Source organism: Larimichthys crocea, chromosome XVIII (assembly GCF_000972845.2).
Source record: "Larimichthys crocea isolate SSNF chromosome XVIII, L_crocea_2.0, whole genome shotgun sequence".
Lineage (NCBI taxonomy): Eukaryota > Metazoa > Chordata > Actinopteri > Sciaenidae > Larimichthys > Larimichthys crocea.
In genome coordinates this window covers 14,899,263-14,922,892 of record NC_040028.1, presented here as the reverse complement: position 1 = coordinate 14,922,892, position 23,630 = coordinate 14,899,263, and the positions used below count along the sequence as shown (strand labels likewise).

The 23,630-nt window shown below is 40.0% G+C and overlaps 1 protein-coding gene across 8 annotated transcripts; it reads left to right on the top strand.

Moving 5' to 3' along the window:
- Positions 1-972: 972 nt before the first annotated feature.
- Positions 973-18,832, top strand: atf2 (activating transcription factor 2). 8 transcript variants are annotated; one of them, XR_002042861.2, is made up of 13 exons: positions 973-1,059; positions 2,427-2,499; positions 3,115-3,211; positions 3,288-3,415; positions 3,500-3,625; positions 4,052-4,230; positions 5,460-5,574; positions 7,218-7,310; positions 9,707-9,991; positions 10,675-10,881; positions 13,308-13,413; positions 16,561-16,632; positions 17,024-17,161. XR_002042861.2 is itself a non-coding variant. In XM_010737782.3 (12 exons), the coding sequence occupies exons 2-12, from the start codon at positions 2,452-2,454 to the stop codon at positions 17,251-17,253; spliced, it is 1,605 nt and encodes a 534-aa protein (XP_010736084.3). In that variant the 5' UTR covers positions 973-1,059; positions 2,427-2,451; the 3' UTR covers positions 17,254-18,832. The 8 variants fall into 8 exon arrangements, 5 of the variants coding, with proteins under 5 accessions (XP_010736084.3, XP_010736083.3, XP_027146899.1 ...); XR_002042860.2 differs by having other exon boundaries at positions 16,561-16,652; positions 17,024-17,137; XR_003464171.1 differs by having other exon boundaries at positions 16,561-16,688; positions 17,024-17,126.
- Positions 18,833-23,630: the final 4,798 nt, after the last annotated feature.

The window sequence follows — 23,630 nt, the reverse complement described above, 5'->3', positions numbered from 1 at the left end:
TCTTGATGGTATTTCTAATTAAATTCCTGTATAGTCCAAAAACTACTTGATAGGCATATAATGATTGACAGTAATAAGAATATAACAGTATATAATAATAAAGCTATAACCACAGACAGTAATAAGAATATAAAGATAATAATAATAATAATAACGATAATAAAGCTATAACTACTGACAGTATAAAGAATATACGATATAATAATAATAACTATAATAAAGCTGTTAACACTGACTGTAAAAAGATTATAACGACATGATAATAATGAAAAATAATAAACTAGAATTAAAGCTGAATAACACATACTGACCTGTAAAAAGAATATAACGAATATATAAGAATAATAATAACTATAGTAAAGCTGTAATCACTGACTGTAATAAGAAATATAACAATATATAATAATATAATAAAATAATAATAAAATAATAATAATAAAGCTTAACCACTGACTGTAAAAAAGAATATAACGATATAATAATAATAATAATAACTAATAATAAAGCTGTAACCACTGACTGTAATAAGAATATAACGATATATAATAATAATAATAATAATAATAATAATAATATAATAATAATAACTATAATAAAGCATAACCACTGACTGTGAAAAGAATAAACGATATAAAATAATAATAATAATAATAATATAATATAAATAATAATAATAATAATATAATAACTATAATAAAGCTATAACCACTGACTGTGAAAAGAATATAACGATATAAAATAATAATAAACATTAAAACATGATGAACTTTGTGAATACTAACTATAATAAAGCTATAGCTGACAGTAAAAAGAATATAACGATATAAAATAATAATAAACATTAAAACATGATGAACTTTGTGAATACTAACTATAATAAAGCTATAGCTGACAGTAAAAAGAATATAACGATATAAAATAATAATAAACATTAAAACATGATGAACTGTAAATAGCATCCTCTGTCGGCAGTGTGACGTTCACGGAAGATCCCACCGCTACTCTCGCGATACTTCTCCACAGACGTGGGATTTTGGAAGCCGAGGGTTGTGGCTGAGGGTAAGTGGCACATAAACTGACAGCGGAGAGCTACAAAGCGGCTGCTAAACACATCGTTTGTGACACTGCTGGAGGGGGAAGTATTGCTTTCGGTACAACGAACCGGCCTCGAAGTAAACGCTGACATCTCGTCTGTTTACAGTGATGTGTAGGTCCAAACATGGCGACGGTTGTATGTTAACGCTCAGGCTGTTTCATGGAAGCGCCTGGAAAACAGACTGTGTGTTCCCGTCAGAGGTTTGTGTGCGTGTTTCTACAACACAGAAAGCTGCACAAGTCTCACAGGGTGTCTCCTTTTAAACGCGTATATGTGTCCAAATAAATAGAGCGAGAGTTCAGCGTCTTTTATGATGACACCGAGGTGTAAACAACCAAAAGAAACCGCCCATCATCGACACGCTTTGTCCACCTCTCTCTCAGGACTTTGACCTTTTAAACCGTCCGTTACTCACACAGCCACCGATATCACCTCTAAACATGAGCTCAGATTCATTTTTACTGCACCTACAAGCTCCCACAGGTTGTATTAACACACAATCTGTTGTAAAAATTAGGATTATACTGGGGTGCAGATGTTTTAACTATTATTTATCTGGCACGTGTTTACTGAGGCTGGCAGGGAGAGATAATTATTTTTAAAAAATAGTTCAAGGACAAGAAGTGTCATTTTGGACAAGAGACATAATCTTTATTACTGGGGAAAAAAAGGAAATTGTCAGTGGGGCGGTGTCCGAGACAGCCCATTTTAAGAAAATTGTATAAGAACCAACTGTTAGAGCTCCTCAAGGAGCCTTTTCTCTGTAACCCCCTTTTTGTGTGTTGCAATCAATAGTACAAGGACACGAGAGACAGGTTAGGGAAGTATCATTTGGACAAGGAACACCATGTTTTGGGATGTTATGATATTATTAGTGGGGACAGCCCATTAAAAAAAGGTATAAGAACCAACTGTTAGAGTTCCTCAAGGAGCCTTTTCTCTGTAACCCCCTTTTTGTGTGTTGCAATCAATAGTACAAGGACAGGAGAGACGTGGACAGGAGAGACGGGTTAGGGAAGTATCATTTGGACAAGGAACATAATGTTTTTGGATGTTATGATATTATCAGTGGGGACAGCCCATTAAAAAAAGGTATAAGAACCAACAGTTAGAGCTCCTCAAGGAGCCTTTTCTCTGTAACCCGCTTTTGTGTGTTGCACTGTTAAACGCTCCTTCTTGTACAAGAAAAATAAATTTAAACTTTGATACTTTGAATCTCCTTATTCAAGGATTTTTCTTAAAAAATCTCGTAACACAGTTAATCCTTAATACACACATTAACACAGATCTTTATGTCTGACATTTGTGCTCTTTTCCTGTTTTATTTCAGGGTGGCCTAACAGGAACTTCTTAATATGAGTGATGATAAACCTTTCCAATGTACTGCTCCTGGATGTGGACAGGTAAGTCACTGTCGCTGTTATCTCAAATGTCACTTTATATATAAACCTGTAAGTAAAGTGCAGATAGCACACACACAAAGACGGCGGCTTCGTTATATGTTGTACAAGCAGGACTCTGTCACTGGAATAATGTCATACCAAGGTTTTCTGTGCATCACAGTTTGTATTATACACACAATATGTAATACAATACCACCATCATGTGAGCACAACGTCAACTAAAACTAGAAAACTGCATTTCCTGTGGAAAATTCTGCTGAAATGTGAAATGAGCTGAAAAACAGCAGAAGTATGTATTTAAAAACCAAAACAAAAAAAACATCAAAGTTAGACTGTAAAAAACTAAAGATTTTTAAAAGTTGAATACAAGTTTAGTAGTAAAAAACTAAAGATTTTTAAAAGTTGAATACAAGTTTAGTAGTAAAAAAGTCAGCTTTTCGCAAGGCGCAGCTACTAATATTTTAATGTTTTGTCTTAATCTGAGTAATGACAGTCAAGATGTTCAACAGAAGACATGATGTTTGGAGTTGCCGCACTTAAACAGGTGCTCCTGAACTTCTCCAAACAGATCCTGTCTCACTGTCCTGTCTGTGTTCTTTTTCTGACCTTACATAGAGATTTACAAATGAGGATCACTTGGCTGTCCACAAACACAAACATGAGATGACCCTGAAGTTTGGCCCAGCAAGGAATGACAGTGTCATCATTGCTGGTAAGTGCTCTTTAAAGCTGGGACATTTGGATGGAATTGATATTTCTATGATGGTTAATGTTTTCCTTCATTGCAGACCAAACCCCAACACCTACCCGCTTCTTGAAAAACTGCGAGGAGGTGGGACTCTTCAACGAACTCGCAAGCCCGTTCGACCATGACTTCAAGAAGGCAACCGAAGATGACATTAAGAAGGTTATTCTTGTCAGTCAGACTCCTTGTTTAACTTCTTCTTGTCACATTTCTTATCTCCATCCAGTTTTATTGAGATGATTATTTTTCCTGTAGTTGCCATTGGATTTGTCACCTCTTGCGACGCCTATCATACGCAACAAAATTGAGGAACCCACACCTCTGGAGGCACATCGAGATAGCCCTCTGCCTCACCCCGAATCTACTACCAGTGATGACAAGGTAACACCTTTGGTGAGCTGTTTCTGGTATCTTTGCTAATCACAGAGAGTTTTCAAAGCTGAAGAGTGAATAAAAAGGTGCTTCTGGCAATGGTGATTTACTCTGGAAATACAAAGTCACTGGTGTGGATATTAATTAATTAAATAACCAGATTATTTGCTTGTCTCAGCTTTCAAAGATGATTCCTGTAGCTCATTTAGTGGAAAAATACTAACAGCACTGCACAAAATTATGATCTAGTCAAATTCAGGGGAGATATTAGATGACTTAATAATAACAATAATATTTTTTTTTTCCAATTGTTTAGCTCTTTCATTCCTAATATTTAGAAGAATAGAGTGAAATTTCAGCATAATTTCAATCATAAGTGTCAAATGGTGTTCATTCAACACTTTCTGCAGCTAAGGTGTTCTATGATGTTTTCAGGACTTATCTTTGCAGCCAGCCTCACTGCCAACATCCACTATAGTCCATCCTGCATCCCTCCAAGTACCCAATGTACTTCTAGCAACCTCAGAGGCTAATGTTGTAATACAGCAAGCTCTCCCATCACCAACATCTAGCTCTGTTATTACCCAAGTCCCGTCCACTAATAGGCCTATAGTGTAAGTAACTCAAAACGTCAATTTTTTAAAATCATAGTTTTATTAAGTCATCTTTTTTATTTATTTTATTATTATTATTTCTTTTTTTATTTCTGTAGTTTTGTCTTGGTGATGTCATATTTCGCGAGGCATGTGCTTGTTTTGTCTTTGAGTCTTTTTGAGACTTTAGTTGCACTCTGCTGGACTTTTTATTTTTGACCTCATAAGTCCTGTCTTCATGCACAACATCGGCATTGCTCAAATTTGGACCTACAGCTGAGTTTAATTGGTGAATGAGTGGTGGAAAACTGAAACAATTAAATCACATTATAATCTAAGACTTAGTGTTTGTCCAGCACCTTATCAGGCCCATACACAGTATTATACAGTGTATTTATGCCTCTTGTTATCTGAGCAAAATATGTTTATTGTTGTAGTCAACATCTACAACCTCCTACACACAGGTGCAAATTTAGAGCATGATAGGATCTTTAGTTCTAACACTAACAAAATGTTGCTTTCATTTAGGTAGTAGTAGTAAACACCTGCTCATGTTTGAGGTCTACAGAAAGATGAATCAATAAAAAAAACATTGTGTTTTGGACTACGGTGAAGTGAGCCAGATAACTGTATATCTTACATTATCATCGATTTGCTTGTGAAACCGAGCCACAGCCACAGTGTCATAGGTCAAAGTTGAAGTAAACTGGACATAAGATCTTGTAAAAACAATGATTGACAAATTATGGCTCTATAATTCTGTGTTTAGCAGAGTCTGCCCCTATCTCAGAAATTAAGATAATTAAGTGATTTAATTTTAATCCAAAGCCACTGAAATAATTGACAAAAAAAACAGGTTGTAGAGAATATTCTTCTTTTAGCTACTGTATTTGGCAGTAAAATAACAAACATTAAAAGCATTTATTTGAAGTTTGACACCACACAGGTAAAAATATCCTCAATGTTTGAAAATCTTTAACCAAACCACAAGTCCATATTTGGGCAAAACTGATGTTGCTTACGGGGTCTAATTTGACAGTAAAATATGTGTTCCTATCACTGTTGTGCAACAGGTGTATTTTGAGTTGAATTTTGTTTTAGTTGCACTTTGTTTCCATTAATTGTTGCTTGATTATATCATAATGTTGGTATATAAGTAGCCACCATTGTCATTAATTTGTGACAGGTTGTGCTTCTGTGTTTTTTTTGTTATTTTTCTCACTTGGATTTGTTTTCTCTCCCACTTTCAGCCCAGTGTCCGGCACCTTCCCCGTGCTCTTACAGCTGCCTAACGGCCAGACCATGCCGGTCGCTATACCTGCGTCTATTACAAACTCAAGTGTACATATTCCAACTACAATCCCTGTAAGTGTTGTGCTGATTATATGATGTTCATGTTGTTTTTCAGTGTGTGTTAGATAGACTTAGTAATGTGATAATTTGGTGAGAACATTCAGGGAATCAAGAGTGCATGCAGTGACCTTTATTCACTAAGTTTATTGATGAAACAGTCTCACCTAAGGGTCCATTCAGTAGCTCTTATAGAGCTTTTGATATATTACATGATCTTCAATAGCAGATAGTATTCTCCTGGAACTGTGGATGTGTTTTTTTTCAACACGTTAAGGCTTTCTCGTTCATTTTGCCTCACAGGTGTAGCTCCAGACTTCATTCAAGACCTTGAGACCTTGAAAACAGCAGTTCACCAAACAATCTCTCCTCAAGGTCCATTTAGTAGCTCTTCTGGAACTTTCAGTCGTGTCCCAGCGCTCCAGAACAACCGCTAGATGAAGCTTGCGGTGAGATTGTTTTGTTGAATGCTGTTTTCAAGGTCAGGAATGAAGCAACTAATGAACCGAAGCGTTTTTCTCAAGTAATTTTAGATTACTATTTTAGTCCAGCGCGTAGAATAACAAAATCACTGGGCCATGTCGAATTACTCCATGCTTTGTTGGCCACTGTTTGTTACTCATATTTAAAATTTGAAATGCTTTACAGATTATTGTTCACATCAGTAAAATTGAAGTCCTTCTGAGTGACATTCAGATACATTAATACCACATATTGTCTTTGCTCTACTTGGACAGGGGGGGACTATTTAAAGCGTTGGCACCTCAGATTTGGCAGTCAGTGCAGAGCTGTAGAGGTTGAGTGAAATAATGGACTTGAGAGTACAACAGTGTGTCACTGTGGCAAAGACAAGGGATTTGGCTAAGGCACAGCAGGCTCCAGTCCAGGATACTTCACTGCTATTTGTCCTTGTACAATTAGAATCAACGCTCCTGATTTCTGGCAGAGCAGATAGATGATGCTACTAATGTGTTTTGCAAACCAATTATAACTGCAACCCATGACAGTGTCGCATATAGGAAATATGTTGTAAATGAAGGCGTTGTTGGTATATTTTTGAACCCCCCCCCCATGTGGAAGCTTGTTTTGTTGTTCACTGTAGTCCTGATTGTCTGCGTGGAACACTGAGCAGCAGATGATTAGCTCCTGATAGCGGCACAGCAGGGAAAAAACTTCTATCTTCCCAGTCTGTAGGGACTGGGAAAGCCGCTGACAAGTAAAGGAGGGCAAAAGTAGATGGAGAACACGAGCCACCAGTGGGCCTCCCTTTCACTCGATCATCTCCTCCTTCCTCCGTTTTTCTCTCTCCCCTCTCCAGCTCTCTCCACACCTCCCTCCGTCTCATTGTCAGCAGCAGCGAGAGGAGGCCTGGCTCTGGCCTTCCGACTCGTGTCTCTCCATCCTCTCTTCAGCTTTCCCTGTCCATATGCTCTCACGCAGGCAGGCAGAGGTTCATTAGCGTGCACACTGCATCTCCATGTGGCGCTGCCTCCTCAAAATAACAGGCTATCCAACGTAATGAGGCTGAGATATGAGGAAACTCAGAGAGCCTGTGTGTGTGTGTGTGTGCGTGTGTTGAGGGAGAGCGTCGCCTGCCTTTTTACTGCCTGAAGACTAATTTTCTCTGTGCTGATCTGTCTCTGTGTCTCTGCCGTCAGCTTGTCAGACCTGTCACCGTAGTGCCTAATGTCCCCGGGATCCCAGGACCTCCCTCGCCACAGCCACAGCCCGTCCAATCAGAAGCAAAGCTGGTATTAATTATATCTTCTTTTATATTTGTTGTTATTTCCATGTTGAGTGTGTTATTTCCCAACTGAGAGGCATAATAACAACCAAAGTAATGAGTGAGATTGATGATAAGCAAGCAGTTGCTGTGTTGGACCAGATGAGGGCACTAGTGAAAGGCTGGGTGTGAGGTGTGTTTAATTAGTACCCCTCTTTCATCAGTCTTAACATCTTGTGTTTGTTTTTGCTGCAATGATTAGTTGATTAAATTAATGGAAGAATAATATTATAAACAAAATACAAAAAGGTTTTCTGGTCATGCTTTCTGCAATAATGTTAATAATAACAACAACAGTAGCTGTATCTGTGGAGGACCTTTCATCTAAAGAATCAGCACAAGGTGCTTTACAAAACTAGATTAAAAATAACGTTGAGCCAAAAAAACAAAAATAAACTATTATAATAAATCAGCTTTTACTGCTTTTCTTTGTCAAACATCATCACAAACTGACTATCTTTGGGTTTTGAACAGTTGGTCGGACAAAACATGCATGTTAAGCGATAGAATAAATATTGTTAGCTGCAGCCGCATTGATTCAGAATAATCCAGCTCCAGAAAAAGAACTACAATATCCTAAATATCTATACAGAAGATGGTCATAGCAGTCTTGTGCCCGAGTCCTCCTGTATAAGAAGTGATAGTTGAAGGGCAGGGATATGAAGTGTTGTGTGGGAGATCAGTGGCAATGTGATGAAGCACGGATCACAGAACCTGTAAGTGTTCGCAGCATGCTCTGCCTGTGGAAATTAACAGATAAACTGCAGAGAGGAGGTGTGTGTGCGTATGTTGGGAGGGAAGGATTGATCCTGACTTGGCGAGGAGTAGGGGGGAGGGGGGAGGGAGTTGTCGGGGATCATGGGGTACGGAGATGACAAACGCGGAGACAGCGTTGTGCTCAGCACGCCATCACCGGGGCCAACCAGAGGGGGGCTACCAGCGAAAGCCAGCTGGGGGCATCCTGGCACACGCTCAGCGAGGCACATTAAGTCGGCCTCACCCTGCATGGAACCTTTTGTTCAGCAGAATCCTGCCTGACCTGCATCCCCCCTCTTACTCCCGGCACCTCCCACTGCACTCGGCTCATCAGCAAACACCTAATGAGCCCGCGTCAAGAAAACAGACCCCCGCTCAACCTGCCTGCTCCCCGCCCCCACCCGGCTCTCAGGGGGCGCGGAGACGGCACTTTACAAGGACTGATGATGCTGCAAAGACCACAATAATGATAATTAACTTGCTGAATTTAGAAGATTATGCTGTTAATTAGTTGCAAAATAAAGATAAGTAATATAGTAGCAGATGGTTGAATAACACCCATGAGATGGAGGGTTATTACACTGATGAGGTTTCCATGGCAGAGATGAAATATGAATCTGACTGGCTTTTCCCTCTTTCTATGGGCCATTCCAAGAGAATAATATCTTGTTTCTGCCAGAAGAGCTTCTGGAAGGGTATTACACGATAAACTAATTTGGTAGATAGATTGGTCTGGCAAAGGTAGTTGTTAGAATAATGCGGTCCTCTGTTTTCTCATGTAAATGTATTCCCACTCACTTTGTTATTGCTTCGAAAGGCTCATTCACTTTCACCTTGTTTGCTCAGTATTTGATACTAGAGGAATTGGCCTGTGAATCATGGACACCAATCTGCAGTGAAATTGTTTCTGTGAATGGGCTGTGTTTCCGTGTGTGTGTTTCATGTGCAAAAAAAACCCCAAAACAAAAATACATTTTTTTTGATAGTTCGGCTCACATTATGTGTCGTGGATGTCCATCATCTGTGGTGTTTTTTACAAACTATACACAAAACAAAGGTGAAGTTTGTTCAGTTTTTTCCTTGTGAATTTTAGTTTCTTCTGGATTTCATTTTAGTTTCCTAGTCTCCTTTTTTTATAACCTTGATTTTGCATAAAAATGAATTCCAAAGTACTTATAAAACTAGTTTCTTAGTAACTATCTTTAATAATAATGTCAGCAGTGATACCTCCCTCTCTGTTCTTGTTCTCTGCTGACTCCTCTAAACTTAGTGGCTTCATTGAAGCAAGATGTTTCAGTCTGTTCATTCACTGCTAAGTACTCCTGTTAGGTCTGGTGTTGTTAGCTATCTTTAGGTACTACTTTTTTTGTGCACACACTTTTATAACCTGTCGAAGAATTTAATTAGTGATTCAGATCATTTTTAGCTTTAATAAAAAGGTGCAAGTTTCTAATGTTTTTCAAATTTTAGTAATAGATAAAATGGTAATAATGGTCAGCCGTTAGCACAAAATACTTTTTTTTAATCATGTTTACAAAATGAATGAATGAATGTAGTTTTTCTCTCTTTGCATGTGTTTCATGAACATGTGTAACCTTCTCTTCCCAGAAACTGAAAGCCACGTTAAGCCAACAGCTTCCTCAGGTAACCAATGGAGATGGTGGTGAAGTCCAGAGCAGCGCTGTAACCCACACCGCTGCCCCCGCTTCTCCTGTTCCAACTCCAACCCCATCCCCAAGTCCAGCTCCGGCTCCGGCTCCGGCTCCAGCTCCGGCTCCGGCTCCAGCTCCAACTGCAGTCCTAACTCTAGCTCCAGCTCCTCAGTTGCCCGCGACTGAGGAACCTTCCCAACATTCCCTCCAGCAGCCAGCCACTTCCACCACAGAGACACCTGTACGTATTCACAACTCCAGGATAGGGAGAAACCTTTCCTCACTACACACTGTTGTGTTTGAGTTCCAGAGAAGAGGCTTGTTTATTTGTGTCTATAGTCTATGGGCATGCACACATTCAGAATAATAATCCAGGCCATGTCTACACGGTGAAAGATTACATGTACTTGCCTTAAATATGTCTCAGGAGTACAGTAGGGCTGCATGTTGAAGCTCATTAATTTTTTTTTTTGCACATACCGAAATGTATTTATAATATCAAAAACTTTTAAGCACCGAAAGCTTCAGCATGTCTGGTCAGATTTAGAAATCTTACCCACACAATCTTTTAAGCAGATGCCTGTTTATTAAGGCAAAGTTCTTGTGCAGAAACATTTGGGACCTCGAGATGTTTATAATTCTCAAAAATAAGGATTAGAAAAAATATGCTTCTGTTGTGCCAAAATCCAGTTATTGTATTAGCAGTAGTATCATAATCCAGCCCAAATGTGCAGTAAATACACCCATGTCCTACTTATAAAGCATTAAGTAAGCACAGCGGCATAATATGGAAGCTGTTTTCACATGAAGGGCAACTAAACATGGTGTGATAAGTGAAAATAACTTTAGTTATTCGGTGCAGCACATTTGGATGTGGTGCTTTTGTTCTGCTAGTTATTATTTTGTGTTATTGTTATCGTTCAGGCTTCCCCAGTACCCCCTGCGCAAAATCCTCCGAGTACAGGGGGTCGGCGGCGCAGAACCACAAGCGAAGACCCCGATGAGAAGCGGCGCAAGTTCCTGGAGCGTAACAGGGCTGCAGCCTCTCGCTGCAGGCAGAAGAGGAAAGTGTGGGTCCAGTCTCTGGAGAAGAAGGCCGAGGACCTCAACTCCATGAACGGACAACTACAGGTGCTCTTTACCTCTTCCCTCCTCCTCAGCTTCTGCATGTAACACCAGCTACTTTATCTGTCTTTGTTTCTTATGCATCGGTGTGTCAGTTTGTGTGTGTGTGTACGTATGCGCGTCTGTGTCTGTTTATCATTGCGCGCTGTAAGCGCGTGTACGCAGACTTTTCCCTTCTGTGGTGATGAAGTCATTAAAGCCGATTAAGAAGAGCTGCTGTGTGACAGCAGCGGCGTGTGAGCCCTTTACATCGATACGTCCCTGTCAATAAAGATGTATCCTCCAGATGTCAGCCGCGCACAAGCGTGTCTTCGCTTCTGTCTCAGCAGTTTACTGAATGGCCTCAAAAATCTCCTAGGGAAAGGTGTCTTTTTGAACCTTCATTTTGCTGCAAGCAATTAGGATCTGATGCTGACAAGTTCGAAACAGTTCATGTATCTGCTGTCTCTGTTGATAAGTGTGAGCCGGGGGTGCGGCACATCGGTGTTCCAGACAATTAAATGAGATGTGGTGTTTATTTGCTCACTGTCTTATTTTTCTATGAAAGCAGAGTAAGACGTGGAGGGTGGAGGAGGGGACAGACAGCGGCGGAAAAGATACGGGTTCATGTCGTTAATATTTGGTTCAGAAACAAGTTATCACCAGTTGTCACGGGTGCACTCGCTGAGATTCTGTTTAAATATAGGTGGATGAAAAAGGGGGGAGGACAGGTGTGTGAGTGGGGTTATAAACAGATCGCATCGCTGTTAACTACAAAGAAGGGAACAACATGTGGCAGAGAGTAAAAGGGTGCTTTTATATGAAGGCATTAATCAGCAGTGCAGTTTTTGTTAAAACCCCCATGCTGACACGGCCCAGCTGATCAGTGAAACTGCCTCTAATGATGCACAATTATTTTAACATCATCCTTAACTGGCTTTTTAATGAGGTGTCAGACCAGGCAGCTCACAGGGCTCGCAGCATCACCCAAGGCCCATTTGCTCAATTTCGATTAATTCACAAAGTTAAAAACAAGTTTAACTCTCAAAAGTCCAGTTTGAAATTCCCAGTGTGATGCAGTTTGACATAACTGTAGCTGGAGAAGCTTCAGCTGTCATGGTTTTCACTGTATTTTCAACACTAGACTGTAAAAATGGTACGCCTTTTTTTTTATGGATCTTGAGATTTCTTTTTTTAAAGATTATTTTTTTGGCCTTTTATGCCTTTATTGATAGTACAGCTGAAGATAGACAGGAAGCAGGGGGCAGCGAGAGGGAGTAAATTAGCCGTCTGATGCGGGATTCGAACCGAGGCCAGCTGCAGCGACGACTATAGCCTCCACACACGGGGCGGCCACTTAACCCACTACGCCCCGTGGATCTTGAGATTTCTGTCTGTAGAAGTCTACCTTGTATGTTTCCCGATAGCAGAGTAGACGGAGAGGTTTATAGGAACGGCATCGCGTATATACTGGCTGCAGTTGGCAGCAGCCATGGTGGAGCCATGGTGAATATGGCATTTGCTACATGTGATACATACGCTCCTTCCAGCTGTGTTTAAATCTGTCTTACAATAGCTCAGCCCTGCCAACACCAGCAAGACTAAACAGATGGAATCAAATAAATTGGCTGCTTTTAGACTAATAGATTAAGCCGCCCATAGTCCTTTAAAGGAGAAGAGAAGGAGCTTAAATCTGCCATTGGGTGTTCCGCGGGCCCCTGGCCGCTCTAAATCCAGTTAAAGTCACCTTCAGCGTAATGTGGCTCCCTTTTACGACATGCAGAAATCCTCAGCTCCCCTGGGAGCTGTAACGACGCAAGAGTGTAAATCTCGGCAGCATCTACAAAGTTGCACTGACAATCCGAACAGCTCACCTCTGACAAATGTTCTGGTCGGAAGCCAGTGAAGGCCCATAATTATTGTGCAGGAAAAACATAAATGAAGAAGTGCATCATACTTTATTCTGAATTCATTCACTGTGTTGTTACCTTTTCTCAGGGTTTGCTGTTCTCACAGAGAAGTTTATGTGTAGTTATTCAGCCTGCGATTCTGTAAATAATCTGTATTAAACTTAAAGGTAGCAAAGCAAAAAAACACATTCCAGCTGTAACATTTACTGAATATATCAAGATTTTGGGTTCAGACTTAAGCTAGAAGATAAGTTGGGTCGGTAAACGTAAACCAAAACAATGCTGAAAAACTAAAGATATAGTAGAAACAATGTAGAAACAGTGTCATCATTACATAGTTTGTCCACTAGAGAGCACTAAATAAATAAGAAAAGGCTCTCAGTCATGTTTTAGTTAACTAAAATCCGACCTTTGTCTGGTTTTGTGAAATCATCTTTACAGATTTGAACCGCATGTCGTCTGTTTGTCCTGTTCTGATCTGACATACTCCGCTCCAGAGTGACCATTTTATTGAGTGCTGTTTGTGTCTCCTCCCTCCCAAAGAGTGAAGTCACCCTGCTGAGAAACGAAGTGGCTCAGCTGAAGCAGCTTCTTCTGGCTCATAAAGATTGCCCTGTAACCGCCATGCAGAAGAAATCTGGCTATCACAGTGAGTAATGCTCCATTATTCTCAGCCCGAGGCTTCCGGTGAAACGCTTCTAAAACGAGCTCCGGCTAACCACGAGGAGAACATGTCGTACTTAAGGCCAAACAGAAAGAGCTCTTGACATATCACATCCCCCATCTTTTTTTTTTGTTGTTGGGAAAAAAAAAAACTTTGCACAAGTTTAGATATTTATGGGCAGTGTTGTTTCAGACATTGTTGTTTCATCATTCTCATTGTCCGAGTCCTTTCAGGAGGCCACAGGTGGTATTCACAAGAAAGTTGTTTTCTCCTCATTTCGCACCTAAATAAACATTTGTCAGATGAATCCAACTGTCTGCAGGAAGGATGTTCATAATTAAAATCCTTGGGGTTGTCAAGAAATGGATGAGAAAGCATGATCTCTCTTTTGGTAACACCTCCGTCGGCTGATTAAAGTGTAACTTTCAAAGTCTTTAGCTCACATACAATGATCGTCTTATGAATATTTCAGTATACTCATTTAAATTTCCCGTCATCAGCCTGTACAGCGTCTTCTCCGTGCCAGTTCTTGTTCATCACATGGTCTCATTTAGAATTATATCGCCAATATTTCTTCGTTTCCCGAGGCCTGCGGCACTGTCATTCTGACTTTCCGGTCATAACTCACCTTCCCTCACAGATGAGCCAGTATGCAACGAGAACAAGTGTGTGCTCCAAGCCACTTCTGCCGCTGTGCTCTAAACGCCTCTGCTGACTTGTATTGACAATGATTGCCTCTGAAATGAGTCCATTAAAGCAGCAAGCTTGACAAGACTGCGGAGCATTCTCGTTGTGGGGTGTCCAGCGAAAGCTAGGCTGTTCATTATGCATCCCTTATTGCTAACCATCCCACTGACACACGTCATGTGTATTATGGGACTGATGGTTTCCAGCCTTGAGTGGGCTGTCAGAGCCAGGTCTCATTTGGTATCGTCTGGATTGTTGTTTTTTTTGCGAGATCCACAGATGAATTGGGTCATCTTTTCTCCTGTTTGCCTTTACCTTTGTGAAGGATGACATTTGGAGCAGTTTTTACCCTGTTTGGGAAAATATAACCTCCATCCAAATACCCCAGTTCATCAGTTAGGCTCATGATGACAGTTGGGGTAGATTGAGACAAGCCAAGAAGGAAAGCCAACTACAGTGAGAGTGGAAAATAAAATAATGTCTGGTAGAGTGGCAGAATAGAAATTCCCAACGCTCTTTGTGTGATGTCAGTTAAGCTCAAATACCTTTTCTTCAACACCACCATCATGTTCCAAACGTGTTTTTAATTGACTTTAAACTACATGTTGTTAACACTAAAAAACAGATATAGTTAAACAACTAGTGTAGCATTTAAGCTGCTGATTGCAACCCCCTCACCTCACTCCTTCCAAGCGTGAAGGAGAAATGTGAGAAAAACATGTTTAGCGTGTCTGTTCTGGGCTACTGTAGAAACATGACTTGTGGCTCAACCACTGACAGCACATGTGTGACGCCACCCACAGGTTACTGAAGATCTGTTTTGAAGCTCAAAATCTGCTGGCAGTCCAGCCTCTTCTCCTGGTTAATCAAAAAACTGGCAAACGCATGGATCATCAGTGGACCTGAGGCAGGCTGAGTGACACCTGGGTGCTCAAACAAGCCACTTGTAACAGCACCTACCTGTCAGTTAAAGCGACCACACTGTTAATTATGCATAACTTTAAGCATTAATATAATTTGAATAAGTGAGTTCATTACAAATTCAGACTCAGTACAGTTGTCATGAACGAGGAAATTAGCTACAGAGACCAAAACAGTTTTTTGTACCAGGCTGTAAACATGTTTATTTCTGCTGTTGAGTTGGATATTTGAACATGGAGACTTATGGAGACTGACCATCAAGTGGACGTTTGTGGAACTGCAGTGTTTATATTATATCCCATTTCTTCCATCTGTAGTTCCCCTAAATCTGACACACTGGACCTTTTTAAATGATTTTTTAAGTGAAGTGTCGATGACTTCACATTCAAACTACAACCACTTTTTTAAGTGAAGTGTCGATGACTTCACATTCAAACTACAACCACTGAGTCATAGAAGCTGATTGTTTCAACCATTTTTTGTGCTTTTTCATGATTTTCTGTAGTGAAATAGTTACTTAAAACTACTGTTACTAACTGTGTATCCATTACATTTCCCTATTTGAACTGTTAATTCGTCACTTTTAGCTGTTTGACGTCTCTTGCTTGGTTTTCACGCACATTTAGCTAACTTAATATGTTTAAATGAAATCATATTTTCTGTTTTGTTTTTGTTTTTTAAATTAACTATGCTGCTAAACAATCTTTCCACGTCCCGCCTGGAAACTGCATAAGTACACCCAGGAGCACGAGGAGCCCTAGTTGGGACTCACTGAAATGATCTATCTTACCTAATTAGTAAAGCACGTTATTTAATTCTGACTGATCTGTGGCTCTCACTCATGTAAAGGCCTCATCAAGCCCTCTATTTTCTCAGCGTTACACATCCCGTAAGACTCCACCGCCCTCCAGACCTGGTAATACCCTTCATCGTCCTGCCCAGGCGTAGCCATGGCAGGTGGGGTGAAATTACCCAGACTACCCCACAAACAAGCCAGGACATGCTTTAACTTGGCACGCCGAGCTGTCCATCTGCTTCCAGCGAACCCCACTTCAGAAATCAAGAGAGCAGAAAGAAGCTCAGGCTGCCCGGGGAACCAGAATTTCTGAGTATTATGATATATCAGCTAGCCACCCCTTAATGTCGTTAGGAGTAATAATGTTCACTTGAACATGGAACAAAACCACCAAGCTGATTTATTCTGAGGTTGACCTTCCGCATAGTAAAACAGCAAAGGGAGTTTATAGCGCTTTGACATTCACTCGCACTAAATCACGCGGTCAAAGTCCAGTCAAGAAGGCGGACGAAGCCTCTAATGTGAAGACATTTGTATTGCGCGTTAATTGCTTCTTTTTGCTATGGAATCTGTATTTTACATTCTCGGATACGAAACCCAGTCATTAATTACAAAGTGCCATAACAAGTGACTTCATATCATTAACAATATTAATTATCACTGTGCTCCTTATTCCTTTACGAAACAGAGCATGAGAGTAGAGTCTTTTTTTTTTTTTTTTCCATCAGGATCCAATTAATTCAATGCAACTGCCTAACAGCTGGTGGCATTTCGACTCCAAGTCTTCCCTACTCTCCAGTGTGAGCATCATTAAAATCAGGTGCTGTAATCATCTGTCGCTGCAGTAGTTGGCAAGGTAACAAAAAACAAATGAGAATGCAGTTAGGGGTGGGAAACACTGCCACATGCCCCAGAATGTAATGTACCCTTATGATGTGGGTTTAAATTGACATTGGAGCTTTAATTAAAGGAAGGGGTGCAGAAGTAGCATTATGGGGATTAATGAAACAGTTTGCATACACCACATGCAAATAGCTTTTTTACATCTGATTAGGCCTACGTGACAAAAGCTTTCCCGAGCCTTTCTGGATCATACCAGGTGATAATTAAAACGGCAGTCTAAGAAACTCCGAAACATCATAACTGTAGGAGCTTTCTCAACCGTTATCTTCTCGTCTTTCCCAATCACAGTCTCCGACAAAGACGAGAGCTGCGAGGAGATGTCCGTCCCCGGCAGCCCCCAAAACGAGGCCATTCAGCACAGCTCCGTCAGCACCTCCAACGGGGTCAGCTCCTCCTTCTCCGCGACCCCGTCCGCCTCCGCCCAGTCCAGCGCCGCCGCCTCCGCCTCCACCTCCGCCACCACCACCACATCAAACCAGAGCACAGAAGACAGCCAGTCTCAGCCTTCGGGGAGCTGATCATCCCAAACTGTGCGTCGAAGCGTCAACACTAGAGCGCTGTCGCCTCCTCGGTCTCTCTGACTAACAGAGGAAAGGGATTCTCTCTCAGCTTCAGTTTGGACCGCACTGTTTTTAATTTATTCTCGATTGGTTTTGTTTGTATGTTTGGTTCATTTTTGTCCTCCGTAGGAAATGCTTTTAAAAATGCAATGTTTTCTCTGAAACTGATGAAGACATAAGAACAGGCACTTTAGGTGTAAGACGTAAAACAAGTGGTTCTAAAAATGTTTTTGTATTTGTGTGACTTTATTTATTAATCTTCTATATTTTTTTATTTGAAGGTGATCAGCCTGAAGGTCGATCAGTGAATTGTTAGAGACCATACCAAAGTGTGTTGTGGCTCATTTCTAATAAGTTTGCTTGTTTGTTTTCATGTCTTTTTATATAAGCACTATCTTTATGACGTAGTTACACTATGATTTGCTTTTTCCATTTTGCACATTTTTGAGAGATGACGGGTTTACCTTTTTAGAGTTTTCACAGTCCACACGTTAAGTACCGGCAGCTTTTTTTAGAAGTAGATTTGAATACTGTCACACTACACAAATGTAAATGGCTGAATCAGATTTTAAAATTTGACAACTTTTTCTGTGAGATCAGCTGTAGTCGCATCGTGCAGTTTGAATGTTTAAAATAATAATAATAATAGTCTTAAGGAGGCGAGCAGGTTAGAAATGTGTTATTTCATTAACATTCCATCTGTAGTCTGATTGTTCCTGAAGCAGTGATTGTAGGATTGCAGTATCTTTTCCATTACTCAATCATGGTGACTCAGTGCCATTAATGTTTTTGTATAAATGACTTCTGTACATTTTTAATGCGGATTAGCCTGAGTTGATCGCAGTTCCCTCAGATTAAAAGGTCTCATGAACATCCAGTAGTTTCTCAGCTTTGTATACTGTCTTTGCTTTCTAAGTGACCGCTCATGGCTTCAGTGTCTAAATTCAGAACACTTAAGGACATTACGCCGTTTTCATGATTGCAATTCTAGACGACGTTTTTAGAAAACATTGTAAATAGCATCGACGATACATTGTATGTGATCTTTCTACAGTAGGTGTTGCGTACTTCTTTTTTTTTATTTTATAGAAAAGCCTGGATTCAGTAGCCGAGCCCTGTTGATCACGTTATTCACGATAACTCTGTCGGCAGTTCGAAACTGATCTCAACAACGTTTCAATCAAAATGAAAAAACATCCAGATGTGAACAGGAATCACATCATATATATATTTAGAGTTACACTACTACTTGCTTGTAAGAATTGTGAGCATTTCATCATTGAAATAATAGTAGGAAGCAAAATCGCACCATGACGTCAGTTTGCCTTTTCTCTTAGTCTGTACTGCTTACTACTGTGTAGTTTTACGAGAAGCTAACACTTTGTTTCCTTCCGAGTATTTTTTATTTTTATTTAACTGTTATGTGCTATCTGCATGAGATAATAATTCTCTGCGAGAATTTAACTGTTTATTCAATAATGTCTCAGTCAGATAAAAAAAAAAAAAAATCATTAAACAAGTTGTTTCAACTTGAGTTGTGGTTCATGAAAGCTTTGGTTATTTGTTTTACCTTGGCTTATCTGCTAAAATAAAAAAAGGGGGGGTGTGATACTGTGTTGAAAGTGTACTTGTAACTTGTGAAAGTTCTGTATAAAATTTGAATTGATAAGTTGTTGTAATAAACCTTTTAATATCTCTTTAAAACTCAGCTTTGCTTCCATTTAATTCTCCGGTCTGGACTTGATCAGAGTGATCTACTGATGGGAAGAAACTCTGAATATTCAAATCATCTCAGGATAAATAACTTTCTCTACGTTACCTGTCTAACAATAAGGCTGGTTAATGATCTCAGAACTGAAGAAGCCTTTTGGATGGGAGCTGAAACGTCTTCATGGGTCTATGATATAGTCTAATAGCCCCAGATTCAACTCTTCTCAAAGAAAGGCGAGACTCTTCACAGACTTCCTAAAAAATAAGATGTCAGAGAGGAGATGCTAACACCTGCTCTACAAACAGAACGGCGTGTCACACTAAACTACAGTGAACTGATTTGAATTGTTATTCTGGAGACGTGTTGTAAAGCTGCTGCTGCTGCACAAAAATGTTTCTCGTGGTGTGTTCTGCCACCTTGTGGAAGATCAAGAGTTGTTTTTAATGAAATGTCAGTCCTGTTAGTCAAATGTTTTGGGATTTCATAATAAGTTTCCAACAGTGATACTTGCTTTTAGTGACATAATTGAGAATTTTTAGTCTTTTTACATCTTTTACTGCAGTCAAAAGTACAGAAATATTATCAGCATGATATACTTAAAATTATTTTAATTTACTCCGTTCATGAACATTTTATATATGTATTTTTTTTCTGGCTGTTTTATGCTTTATTTGACAGTGACAGCTAGTGAGATAAACAGGAGAGAGAGGATGACATGCAGCAAAAGACCCCTGAAGTGAACCCTGACTGCTGCAGTAAGGACTTTAACCTTGGTACATGGGGCACACACTCAACAAGGTGAGCTAATGGGGCAGCTCGGCATATACAATATATAAAAAATCTTAATCTGCAAACATATATATCATTTAGATAAATGTGAAATCAAGTAGAGTACAAGTATCTTACAGTTGTACTTGAATAAATGTAATCACTTACTTTCCACCACTAATACTGACATTACTGATAATTACCATGAAAGAAATATTACCACTACCACTACATCTGCGGATCAAGATTGAAAATGAAATGATCAGCTGATCAAATATGATGTGTTGTTATAATACAGCACATGAAGTAGTTCACTTCTACCTCCTTTAATATAGAAAATACCAAAACAGGATTGAAGAAAAGCTTTTTGAAAATCATGTCAGACGTTCTGGGTGCAGATGTTCCACTCTGTCCACTCATTGAACCTGAAGAAGCTGAGTGTCCTTTGCCTCTCTCATTGGCTGTAGATGCATCCACCTACACTGGAAATGTGCTGAGCCCTCTGCAGGACGCTTTTAGTAAACTGAGCTGAGCACTGTGAAACATCAAATTGTTCCTTAAAGGGTTGACTAAGTCCGTCTATAAAGTTTCTGCTGTTCTCATTGTTTATAAATGCACTTTCCCATCATTTTTGTATCCAACTGTACTTGATGCTGAAAGTATAATATGGTATAATTAGTATCATTAAATATGCTGAACATGATATGTCTTCCCTAGTTCATCTGTATGTGTGTATCTATTTGAACAACTGGACAAACAGTGCATGTTTTCTGTGTAAATATCAGGCCTTTTTTTTTTCCCGCAGCCATTATGCAAAGCTCTGATGTAAATACTTTTCTGTTCAAAGGCAGTATACAAATCAACTGGCCTTTGCTGAGCCAACACTGAGCTGCCATTTATCTTTGGGCGTGCTGTGTACAAAACACAGTTGAAGCGGAGTAACCCAGGTGATGCTGACGTAGCCAGAATATAAACATGATCCTCATGTGCTGCAGCTGTAGACAGCGAGGCAGCACATATACAGGTATCCTGGTAAAAAGACCCAAAAGGTCAAAAATAAGAATCATTCTTTTACTTTTAGATTTTTTTTTTTTTACATAATACAGATGCATTTTTTGTCCTTGTTGTCCTTTAAAAATCATTAGAGTGGATGTTTGCACACCCAGCAGTAATATAACACAAACATTTTGTAAGAAATATGAAAGCTGAGCACAGGGCGATCACCCAGCACCAGCTCAGAGTGTCCAGCAGGTGGAGTTACATCCAAACCAATGCCTCAAATGTGACTGACTGGCTCCATATAAATATGTTTATCATGGTATTCAGATTATTGTTCAGAGGGCTCACAAAGAAGAAGACAAACAAGCTTCTCAAAATAACACACATTCAGCTTTTTAAATTCATAATTTGAATTTATACACTTTCTATAAAATATCACCATCACTCAGAGTTAAAAACAATTTTCATTGATTGTTTTTTTATGTTTCGTACAGACCAAATTCTGCCTGCCAACACAGTGACGCTCCTCTAACAGTGTTTAACTAGGGCAGCCGTGATTAGCTGCTGATCACAGAGGGGAGAATTGTAAATGTTACTATGTAGGTCACAGCATTCGTGAATAACAACACTTTTGGCTTTATGCTGCATATTCACAAAGCTGGAACCGAGTGATGCTACGGTCGGGCTCTGCATCTTTGAAGTTAAATCAAAGGGGAGACGGGGGGGAAAAAAAAAAAGTGGAGCATCACAGTCATATTTCTTTTTCACCTCCACATCCAGACTATTAATTTTGATTGTTTGATTAATTAAATTCCCCCCTGGCAAACAGCTCTGCGTTATTCATTATTCATTCTGTAATGACTTCAATGTTAATTTGATGAGGTTTTGTTTAATGAAGGCGCAGCGTTTTACAGGTATCACCACTTTTTTTCTGGCTGCTGCAGTAGGAGTGGTGAACATGATCCACACATTATTTGTGAAAAAAAAAGCATCATCAATTAACTCACTTTTTACCATTTCCAACACACGACAGCAACAGTCTCCACATTTCTTGAGATTATGATCCACACACACACATGTGGATGTGGAGCCAACACATACGGCACAGCTTAATTGGGAAAAGAATGGCAACAGAAATAAAGATGGCCAGCGCAGTAGTAGTTGGGAGTCTCTCTCTCTTGTTTTACCCTCTCGATAAATGAGCGGGATAATAATGTGGAGCTGATCTGCTGACAGGCAGGCTGCTCCAGCTGTTCCCATAATTCGACAGGTATTACGCTTTGGCCCTTAGCAGTCTGCCTCAGCAGACTGGCACTTAATTAGGCAAGGATTAAGGCCAAACAGCCTCGTTTACGTGAATTGTATCATAAATACAAACTGGCTACCCCTTTTCCTTCAGGGGGCATCAGGGGTAAATTTTTGAAAAATGCTGAGGTTTGCTGAATAGAAGATGCTGCTCCAGGCCTTAAACTCCAGCTTTCTCAACAATGAATGCTCCTTCCCCCTGCTGAGAGTTGCTGTTTTTGAGCACACGCTTTAACCCCTCAAATCCAGGGAGACCGAGATGAAACAGCTTGATTTACATTTAATTCAGATTATGTAAATATACTGGTTACGTCCCCAAACCAACCATGGGACACAATGCGTGCCGCCTGCAGCACCCAGCCTCTATTGTTATTCAAATGTAAGGAGTACAATATTTCTTTCATACATGGTCTGAGCATTGAATTGAACTCTTGATGAGATATATATGTTCTTCCTAGAAATACTGATAAACCGCTCATTATTTTTACTTGGCAACCTCCGCATGCTATCATACTGAGTATGTATTTGCTCTTGATTGGAGGGCGACTGGGCATGGCATCTGGCTCTGCCACCAGGGATGTGCATGTATTTAATAGTATTATAGGGGTGTATCAGCTCAGCTATCGCAGAGTGCACTGCACGGGTGGAAGGGAAATCCCCAGTGGGTACGAGCATGTGCACTGAGCGAGCCTGACTCTTGCCAATCCTTCCCCTGAGCGTCTGGAGGAACCAGGATGTCTCCTCCATTAGTGTGTGCTGACATTAGCATGCATGAAGGTCTGTTCATGGCAGTAGGTCTGTGTGAACTTGCTTATTTTATCAATATTTTATGGTGGGCTACTCTATATGCTGACATGGACTGATTATTAAACAATGAGCCCTGGACACAGACAGGTAAAAGCTCACCTACTCCTCTCACATAGAGGCAAGACAGTAGAAACTCAGCTTTTTTTAAGGGTTCACATCAGCTGTAGGTGTTTTTGCATCTTTTTGTGTCATTTTTGACACTTTTCCAGTGATATTATGCAGGTGAAGCCCACACAATGTATGCTACTGTACATTCTGGTAAAAACCAACCTGAAAGAAGAACTGGGAGCAGTCTTATCTAGCCAACATTTCCTGTTTGCTGTGGTGGTAGAGTAAATAAATCTATAAAAGCCTGTGCTACAGTATAGAAGTACTCCTTTACTCTTCCTTCTTCAGATCTGCATTCAAAGAACAACAGGAACATCATAAATTTAAATGAGCTACATGTAAATAAACCATCACATTCTGGAGACTGAATGATCTTTCCAGGGTGTGCTTACATTTACTTCTGCAAAGTAACAGTTCCCTAATATTTCTCTCTGACACGTAGTGCAGTAGAAGTACTTGATGTACATGTGCATACTCACTTTGCGTGATAACTGATTGTTAGATGTCTCAACAAAGATCTGAGACTTAACAAGTCATTCACTCTCATTCATTTTGCCTCACGGCTTGATGTCGTCTGCGAAACTCTTCAACTAAAAAAAGAGATCATGTTGGTCCTTTCCCTCCGTCCTTACAGTGG